At 43.1% G+C, this 10,615-nt stretch overlaps 1 protein-coding gene across 1 annotated transcript; it reads right to left on the bottom strand.

Annotated features, from left to right (window-relative positions):
- Positions 1–357: 357 nt before the first annotated feature.
- Positions 358–9,934, bottom strand: LOC119885055 (MOB kinase activator 2-like). The gene is given in 6 exon segments (XM_038695306.1): positions 358–688; positions 1,226–1,327; positions 1,330–1,349; positions 5,006–5,099; positions 7,099–7,316; positions 9,909–9,934. Coding segments are annotated over 6 exon segments (780 nt in total). The 3' UTR covers positions 358–368.
- Positions 9,935–10,615: the final 681 nt, after the last annotated feature.

Raw genomic sequence — 10,615 nt, 5'->3', positions numbered from 1 at the left:
ACAAAAAAATAAAACTGAATAAAACGTCAACAAAAATAAAAGTGAAATAAAACCAAAAATAAAACATACACATACTTTTGTTCCTAGTTTAAATTGCAGAGAAGATGGGAGGGATTTGCCCCTGGGAGGAACACTCACGCCAATTCCTGCTGGCGTGACAAACCAACCCCCCCCTGCCAACCCAACCCCCCCCAAAAACCCTCCCCCCTCTTCCGGCTGGTTGGTTGGTGTCGTAGCGAAATATAAGGGTAGTGGAAGGTCTCTAAAGTCCTGCTGGCACCGACGAGGAGGGGGCCAGGCTGTCTTTCCTTCCTTCTCTATCTGATCTTCTATCACCCCCAGGGCTGCTGTCTCAACGCCGCCCCCGCTCATCTCTCCGTCACATGGTTTTGTGAAGAAGGGGAGGGCGCAGAGGCTGGGGTGGACGGGGCCGGGGTGGGGGCGGGGTGGCGGGCCGGGGTGCAGAGGATTTCGGACAGGTCGTCCATGATACAGGTCTCCTTGGGGTCGACCAGGTTGAATTCCCTTACGAAAACGATGAAATGTGCATACAGAGTGTTCAAGTGGCCCTGCAGGTCCAGAGCCACCGTCTCTTTAAAGTGCGCCCAGTAGAGGTGAGCCAGCACGTGGAACAGGTACCGGCAGATCTTCTTTACCAAGGACTCAAAAGAGTTGGGGAACTCTTTGCCTGAAGGGTAAAAAAGGGTACAAAACAAGACAGGAGAGATTGGATTAGGCACAGGAATCACCAGTGTATTCTATAAATTTATATCAACATGTCCCATGAAAGACCATAAGCAATGCCTTAGGTTGTCTCTCAAAACTTTCTGACTTCCATACCCCGTGTGTGCCACTCAGCCCAAGCCTATTCTTTCCTACATGTAACATTTAAAAAAAAAGAAAAAAAAAAAGGTTGTTTTCTATATGTAGAAAAAATATCTTTGGCCTGTTTGGACAAAGCAAACAGTCATAAAATGTCAACTCGCTAGGGTTTTTAGAATGCAAACCAAATGATTAATGAAATAATAGAGAAAGTGACAGAAAAAATTATTTCAAGATAAAACAAGTCCTTCTATGTTTTTTCAAAGAACTGTTTATTGTTGAACCACCACTCATTTACTCGATCCCCAAATTTGAACATGAAGCAGCAGGGGGCAGCAGCACAACACCAGTGACTTCTGTAGCCCTTCACAGGCCCTGCAGGCCTGGAAACTGAGACACTCACCGTATTTTGTGGGAAAGATTTCCTCATCTGTGACCAGTTTCTGACAAAGACTCATTACAAAGTCGACATATTGTGGAGCAGTGCACTTCGTCTTCTTCCCCTCTCGTCATACCAGTAGTATATTCTAGAAAGAGACAGACAAAGAGGATCAGTGCTTGTCATTACACCCTCCACAAATCATCAAGAGCAAGGTATCATTCCACAACTGTGAGCTGGGCTTTAATTCATCATAATGAAAGTTTTCAAAGAAAGCTTGTGCTTCATTGTAGCGATAGACCGATTAACTGGTCGGCTCATTAATCGCGCATTTTTGGGTCAATGAGCATCGGCCCGATACCTGCACTCACAAGGACGATATAGAAAAAATGTCTGCAGGCAGCCTGGTCAGTGTGGCTGCTGTGGAACAATGTTAGTGCTCCCACCTGTGAGTTTTGTGGTGAAAAAGTTAGTTTGGAGCCCTAAATGTCAACATCGTCTTTTCTAAATGTGAACACGTTTCTCTCATCTAAATGTCAGCTAATCTAAAAACCATTACTGGCTAGTGTTAAATTGTTTTAGTGGTACCACTACACTTGATAAAAAAATCCAATCTAAAACAACATGTTACTGGCTAAGATAACATGCATATTAGTTTGTACTCTGCATGGAATAATCTAATTACACATGATTTGATATTGGCATTATAGATCGGCCGCCCTGCTCTCTAAATACCGGTATTTATTCAACCATTGAAAAACCCTTATCGGTTGACCAGCAGTTCATTCAAGCAGGATGAGAAACAACACATGCAGGTGGCCAATGAGACGCAATTGGCCCTTTTCCTCACCCAGCGAAAACCCATACTCCCAATGTCATCTTTCTGAACAACAAGATCAGAATGAAGACAGGGTGCACGAAACTACAAACTGTCTCCTGTGTCTCATATGGACATCCTTATCCAGATATCATGTCTATTTTCATTCCAGTGGACTTGCTGAACCCTGCGTCCAGGAGCTTTCCCGATTGAGCCAAAGTCCCTGCTGTTACAGGAGTTAACGGGACATGGACCCTCCCCCAGTCCCGGGCCAGTCCCGCTGCTGGTCAAACATTACACACGGGGGGTGACCCAGATAGCTCATTGTAGGCGGGTGGATTGGAGCCATAGTTAACAAATGTCAAACAGCAGGTCGGCAGACACCTTAGAGACAGATGAATGAGCAGCAGGAGGTTACTGGCGAGCTAACAAGGGAGGAGACGGCGAAACAGGACCGGTAAGGTAACCAAATAGACAAAAGGCGAGCTGACTGATCAGTGAGCTGGAAAAGGTCAATTAATGAGCAGATAAAACACTGAAAAGAAATGTGCATGCAGGTGTTAGTGTTAGCGGAGTGGGTCTGGGAGGCAGTGGGGCAGACATTAAAAATCCTGAGGAATGTAAATCGTTCACATAACTGACCCTGCATGAGCAAAACCTACTGACCACAGCGCCAGGACAGACTAGACTTACTCACACAGGATTCGACTGTGTGGGAGAGACACTGACTAAACTACAAACATGCCTTCTCTCGACTCCCACACACTCGCCCAGATGTGATAAAGCTAAGGCCATATACAGTATGAAACGCTACTACAGAGGGGGGTTTACTTACTGTTTATGTACACATGGGTTGGGGCTTGATAGCATTTTATTGAATGTAAATGTTTACAAATTGCTTACTTAATATTTTAAAAACAAAAAATGTTGTACCTTTAGTTTGTGTCAATTTTTCAGGCTTGTTTTGTAATGTAATAAATTGGGTTCATAGCAGTCTCATGTTTTCTCTATTCTCACGTATTGTTTTAATTTATTTATCATTTCTGATTGAATCCCCTCTCTAATCTCCCAGATATTTTTCATTTCATTTTGGAGGTTACAGGATGGGCTACTGGTGCTGTGGGTGGGGTTAGGTGGTTATGAAATGTCATCATGGTGGGAATGGTGGCACACTGTACAGGGTGGGGACAAACAACATATATGTTGCTATGGGGCGATTTGATATCTTGCTGAACAAGCACAGTGTCTATGTTTAAAGGATGTAATAAAAGCAATAAAAAGTTCATCATAAAACAACAACTATAACTTAAAGATTACATGTTGGAAAGCGAGCTAAATGACTACCTGGACGTTTTGTAGTCTTGGCTTAGGACATAAAACATTTCATAAGAGATCTGTAACAGAGCTTAACGAATCTGTGCATTTTAGCAACCAAATCCAAAATGGAACTGGCTTTAAGAACCCAACACTAATGAACAGTGTGAGCGTGTTACCACACATCTCCTTCTCGCTCTCTGCGACACACACACCCATCTATCCACCCACCCATACAAAATGGGTCTAAATAGCTAGCAAATGGTTCCGTTCCCTCATAGCCCATGGAAACTTTTTCCTTCTAAAAATAGTGCTGAGCTCTGCCTTTGGGCAGGGGCACTGACGCTGCTGTGACTGTGGCTCAGTCAGTTTTCACCACAGAGAGGGGTGCGGGTGCCAGGTCCTGCACGGGCAGGAAAGGGTGGGGTGCCGGGCAGCGGGGAAGGTACAATCATAAATGGTGGGCCTCATCTTAGAAACACAGTGTTGACAGTCAGAGTTTTAATCAAACAGAAATGCATTAAACCTTTGAGCTGAATCCGGAGTGGAGCTGTGAGACAAACTAAGAAGTCCAATCCTTTTTCCTCTTGATTAAGACATTACCTCTGTTTTCCACAGGTCAATAGACCGTGCAAACAGAAGCATGTTAATCTGCTTTCTTCACTCTTTACATACCGCAGGCGAAGCACATTAGCTTCCTCCTTTTCTCTGGGTTAGTAGCTGTAGCTTAAAGCCAGGGTAGGCAATTTATTTCAGAGGCATTTTTTGTTCTATTTGTTGAAATTCCCTTTACATGCCAACAGCGATCAATAAATGAAATGGGAAAAAAAATCTGTTGCAGGAGGATAATAATGAGCACAGCTAATGACTGGCTACCTGTGTGCACTCTGCCCGTGTACTCACTGAGAATGAATATGTGTTTTGGGGGAGTAGCTTTGGAGAGAGTCCTGAAGGGAGGGGGTAGGTGATTTTTACTTTCAAAATCAAACCATCTCTTGCTAGTTTCTTCAACGTTGCCTAACCTAGCTTTAAGGTGACAGAAGTGAAAATATTCCACTGTTGACTGTGAGGTTAACTCGTGACAAGTTTTTCTTTCATAGCAACATTTGGCATGTGTCATTTCTCAACGGCTGTGTTGTTTGTCATTCATGTCATTGTCATTTCTTTGTCCAGGGTGAGCGCGCTTGTAGGCTGCGTTTGATGTGTGACATGTAGTGATTGTTTCTCCAAGTGTGGGTAATCAGGTTTTTAGCCTTCAGTGAGAAATGAAGGCTTCTCTCCAAAGACCAAAGACAAGGGCTCACACATAAAGATGTCACCCCACCCTGACTGGGTAAACTAGTTAGATAAATATTTACACTTGCCCTGTTAGCATGGCGTGAATAAGCCTCCATGTTATGATTATCTTTTAACACTACACTAGGCAGTGTGTGGGATGTGAATATAATGTAAACCTGCCCACATTAAATATGCTGTAAAGCTGCATACTGCACAGTCCAAGATGACCAGTGTGGCTGGTTAAAAGAGTGCCACTGGGCTACGAGTCATCCCTCGCTGCCCGGGGAAACATCGCTTGATGAATTAACCAATGGGACACTAGATTTCTGATGAATAAACCAATGGGCCACGGCAGGTGAGTGATGAATAAACCAAAAGCAGGGGAGATAACTTACGTGTTGCAGGCCGTCATGGCTTGACAGGTCTCCCCAGTGCAGAACTCTGAGATGGTGCTGTACTGCAGGTTGATAAGGTTGAAGAATGTTGTCGCTGTGGCAAAGACAAGAGAGAGCAGCACGTTATTCAGTGTGTGTCGTCAGTTACGCAGGAATGAATCGTCAAGGTCATTTATTTATCACTATACAACACAAGACTGCGCAACGAAATGAAAGTTTATAGCCCCTTCATGCTACAAAAATAGAAATTAACAGATAATTATATTTATATCAGAGGACTGTAGTACTGTCAGAACATAAAAGTGGACTATTTGGGTCTCCAGTGGATGATGAGAATACACATACAGTACTGTAGAGTGTACACTGCAGTGCATTAGTGGGACAGTCACAGTCACATGCGCACACTAATCCATCAGGTCACCACATCCTTAAACAGTGTGAAATTTGAAAAATGGGAGCCGCCTACAGCTTCAGTAAGCATGAAACAGGTATTTTCTGTCACGTGGGAAACTCTTTCACAGCTTGCTTTGCTGTGAAAGCATTATGCAAATCCGGGGTCTATTGCGTGTAGAAGAGAAAACCTTTCAGTCACAAATATTTGTTTTTCTGTTAGATGTATTCAGACATGTGCCATCTTTCTGGTATGTCGACATTCCTTAAACTGTGTGCCTTTGTATGCAAATAATGAATTTACTGAAAGCCTACAACAACATATTGCAGGAGTCATCTCATTCGTTTGGAGCACTTCAAGGAAACATTCAGTGTTGAGAGTTTTTTTTAGGCCTGAGCGAAGTCAACATAATCAACCTCAACTAGCTGAAATAAATAAATTAACAAGTATAGATAGTTTGATGATTTACTTTCGGTATTACAATATTACTATTTTGTATATAAATAATATATAATGATGTGTTCATGCAGAGGGTACACTGATACAATACTTAACTTGCAGCAGAGCAGTGCAAGCCACACTTTGTTTAACCTGCAGCTTATGATGCTTAAATACGGTCCACTATAAAGTCAAGTAGGAGCAACAGCATGGTCAACCCTTTAAAACGTTTCATATAATAATTTAATGCGCTGAACCTCTCTGAGCAGCAGTGAACTGATCTGGCTCCAATTTGTGAAAACATGTCCATGATTTTCTGTCATGTTGAGCAATGAAATTACTGTCATTTGGATTTCTCCTTCCACACGGAACAAAGAAACACAAGGACACAATTTGAAAGTTGTACTGTCTCACAGGAAGCCTTCAGAACCCATCCCCTCTTTTCGTGCTCAACAAAAAAGCCGCCAAGTGCAAACATATTCAGTGTTGCACTGTTGGTTTATACAGGTGGGAAGAATTAAATGACTCCAAATCATTATTGATTTGGTTCAACAAACTATTAATCAAAATGCTGCTCAGCCCTATTGTTTGTGTTAAAACAACTACTGGTGGATACAAGTCGATGTAAGCCAGCTTATATAACCTCCACTTTCAACACATTAACATGTGAAAACATGCCCCACCTGTTTTATTGGTCTAAAACGGAAAGAAGAGCGCTTGCTTTTTTTCCTACCCTTTTCTCTCGCGAGCACCTGGCTGGTTTGGATACATAACCAAAACAAAGTCAAGGAGACAGAAAAATAAAGAGCCTGATGAGATCGATCAAGTAGCAGTGAGTTTACAGAACTCCAGAGACGCGGCTCATAATGACAACTATAAATTTCAGTGAGAGTTAAAACACTGCTCTGAAGCTGGTGTTTAAAGAAGCGGTGTGTGTGCTGTTACTGGGAACAGGCTCAGTGCTGTGCCAGGCCTGCGTCCTGTTAGCGGCTTGGCTCTGTCAGAATCACATCTCCAACACCACTGGAACATTGTGTCATCAAGACAAATGCATACCAGCTTAGAAAAACAATTCCAAACCCTTGAGGAAATTTTTACATAAGTCAGAACAAATGCTGAGCTTGACTAAAGGATTTTAATGTCATAAATGAAATAATAGGCCCCTAAAAAAAGCAACGATAACAGTGTTCCTAATTATAGTAGCAGTTTCTGTTGGACATCTTGATCAGCTTTGTGTTCATTTTCTACCACCATAGTCACTCACTGTTGCTGGCTAGCCATTCGTTGAGGTCTATCTCTCTGGGCAGCACCACCAGCTCCTTGAGGTCAAAGTCCACCACTCGGATTTTTGTGTACTCTAGCTCCAAGTACTGCTTCTTCTCTTCTGCTGGAGGCTTCTTTCCATTTGGCTTCGTCTTCGACTTCCTGCAAGGCAGAAGAAAAGAGGACAGGTTGAGGAGCTGCAAAAGACTTGAAAGGGGGCTTTAGATTAAAGATTAAATTACAAAGCAATAAATTACAAAACTGCAGTACATTTACTGCTTAATCGGACATAGTTGTGAACGGGAGGCAATATAAGCTCTATGATGGACTGCTAGCATATTCATTTTCCAGAAGGGCCGACATGATGCCACCTTAAAACGTAGCATCCAAACAGATATTCAGGTAGTGTCAGCCAAATGCTGAGCCAAAACGAATGTGGAGGACCAATCAGCACAACTTGGTTCTGCAGTAAAATTCCACTTGATGAACGGTGAAGTCAGCAGGTTATTTGTTACGCATCAAATGCGCTGCAAATGGAAAAAGCCACTTGCAGAAAAAGTTACAAAGACACATCAGCCTGAGCCCAGACCCACAGATCTATAAACTAACTGAATCTCTTTACTTGGCTTTTTCGAAACTGAATTTACGGCAGCCTAAACAGACCAAACAAAGATTCCTCTGTTCCTGACCTCTAACTCTGACCTGTGACATAATGTAGGTCTATAGCTTCCACAGAGACAGCCGTCCCCAGCGCCTTGTACTTCAACTGCTAGTTTTAGCATGGGGATGTCATATCACACTCTCTCTGCACTTCCAGGGCTGTAACCTCTCCTCCCCCAGCCCCTGCTCCCCGTCTCTATCAGTGGAGGCAGTGCAATCTGGGGTCAAAGATTAGAAGGGCCGCAGGGGTCCAGACGAACGTTTCACATTTGTGCCACTGGTGAGCAGTTTTCATTTAGGTGCACCTGGAGCTGGGCGGTACAGCCTAAAATGGTACAAAGGTAAAAATCACAGTATACTTTGAAGCACAGAGAGTAATGGTATATATTATGGTATATAGCAGGGGGTTTTCAAAGTGTGAGGAAGGCCTTTCCAGGGGTGCTCCAAACAGTTTGAGGGGGCGCTCAGTGAATGGAAGTGAATCAATATTACATTACTTTTTGCATTAGTTATCAAAAGGCGATCACATAGAATAGCCTATGTGTTAGAGTTCAGAGACACAGTAGTTTAGGGGAACTGCCCCCCCCAGAGTCAGAAACTAATAAATGCGTTATGACAGATCTTTTTAAAAACTATTTTGTGTAGTCAGAAGTTATGTCAAACAGCAATATAAGGTTATTTTGGCTCAAGTGTTGACTGTCTATGTGATCAAATAATATAATCATGATCCCATAGGCATTAAGGAATTGAGCGAAACCTACCAAGTAAACTTAAGATGTGGTGGGGGCAGCTTGTAGAACAGTGTAAATTTTAAATTTTGTAAATTTTTGTGTGGCCACCATTATTTTCCAGCACTGCCTTAAAACTCTTGGGCATGGTGTTCACCAGAGCTTCACACACATGGAGTCTCCACTCCTCCTTTACATGGTGTCATTTCTTCAGTGTTGTCAAATGAAAAAATATAATTAAATATTTACAAAGATGTGAGGGTTGTACTCACTTTTGTGAGATACTGTATATATGCTTTTCAAACTTCTTCTGAAGGGGTAAAGCACTGGTATTCATACTGGACATATTTCATATAGGACAGGAGTATTTTGAGAACATTTACTATGCAAACAAAAAAATATAAAACCTTTTGTAGTTGTCTATTGAAAATAGGCTATTATTTGAAAGAATACATGAACACATTACCTAATTTCTAGAAGGTTATTTCGTATCTCACCGTTTTAATTCTACTTAATTCTCCACCTTATTTGGATATTTTCCATCAGACGCATGCAAACACCTGTGTGTCTGACTGCTTACACCTGCCTCAGAGTCCTCGCCTCTCTCCGTTTCTCACTCCCTCTGTGTTGTAAGTCTGTTGACTTTCTTCGTCAGCAGTGTGTTTTATAAAGTCGCCCAAAAAACATGACTTGCGTTTGGGATCACCAGCGATTCCATTTTCACAACAGCAGGTGAGCCGCATGTGGAGGAGGCATGTTGGTCTTGACGTAGCTTATAAGACTACTTAGATAAGGGGGCAGGGGTGACGTAGGGTCAGGCCTGGGTATATTTTCGTTACGACAAAATAGTCCAAAGAAATGTGGGAGGCGTACAGGACGCGGTGTCACACATGTGCAGACACACAGAGGAAAGACTAATGAAAATGTTTTTTTGAACAGATTTTTGTCCACATGTGCGACCACAGTGGTTGCACCCTGGACTGATACATGAGTGAGACAAATAAGACCGAGGAGGAGTAGCCTGGCACAGTCATTACAAAATCCAGACATATGTAATGGGACTATCCAACAACCCTTCTTCATCACGTTGAAAGTCAGAGCTAACAATAGCCAACTTGATCAGTTTTCTGTTTCAGGCATTCCTCATCCTGTAATGACTATTCCTTTTCTCAACTGTTCCCTACATCTTTATTTCCCTCCTGCTTGGCTCTGCTACCGTTGTTTGGGTTTGCTTAAGGACAAGGGAGTTTCAGTTTGCTCCGAGAATTTATTGTGCTTTTGTTGACCCTCGTTTCCGCCTGTCTAGGGCTCACCCCCTCTATCTTCAGTTCTCATCCCTCCTCTCTCCACACCCTCTTTCTAAACACAGTGATCCAGCAATGTGTTCTTGGCTCTTGACTTCCCCCTTTCCTTTCCCACTCACATTCCCAGATCACCACCTCCTACCATTCCCGAAAGACAGCAGTTCTGGCTCCTGGACCAGCGAGAGCTGTTCTAACAGCACTAATGATGAGGGATCATAAACACTATTTTCCAGCAGCAGCCAAAAAAAACCCCTTCTCACTCTCTCTCCAGCTCTGCTGCGACTAACACTCGACTTTACAGAAAAGAAGCAACAGCTGGTGGGGCTTCTGCAGGAAAAGGGGCTTTCACGTTCACAGTCCACATGTAGCCAGAGATATTAGAAATATATTTAGAGAGAAAGGATTGAGAACTGGGGGAGGGAAGAGAGAAGGGGGAGTCAGAGCAGAGGGATAGAAAGGAATGAGAAGAGGAGGTAGATCGACACAGACTCAGCTGATATCCATGGGAACTAATAAACACTTACAAAACATGACAGGCCTGTGGAGCACGAGGCCTCTTGGCCAGAGCACCTTATTCAAAAGCCCTTTGCAATTCCCCTCTCCAGGAAGCGTCGTCCTGCTTTCCACCTCAGCAAACAAGGGAAGGCGTGTCAGCATGTGGATGTATAGGGAGCCTGCAGCTGTTTACTTTGTAAATGTTTAAATTTCACCATTTACATGTCCGTTGTCGTCTAATTTAGCCGTCAGGAGAAATGCTTAGCTGTAAAACTGCCTTCAGGCCTCCTGTGAAAATGTTACGATCTGAAGGGGAAACATTTGCACAGTC

This window comes from Micropterus salmoides, unplaced genomic scaffold (genome assembly GCF_014851395.1).
Source record: "Micropterus salmoides isolate LMB-PRFRI ecotype aquatic unplaced genomic scaffold, ASM1485139v1 Ms_hic_scaffold_3890, whole genome shotgun sequence".
Classification (NCBI taxonomy): domain Eukaryota; kingdom Metazoa; phylum Chordata; class Actinopteri; order Centrarchiformes; family Centrarchidae; genus Micropterus; species Micropterus salmoides.
The sequence above is the reverse complement of the archived record's forward strand: the minus strand, read 5'-3'. Positions and strand labels throughout refer to the sequence as shown.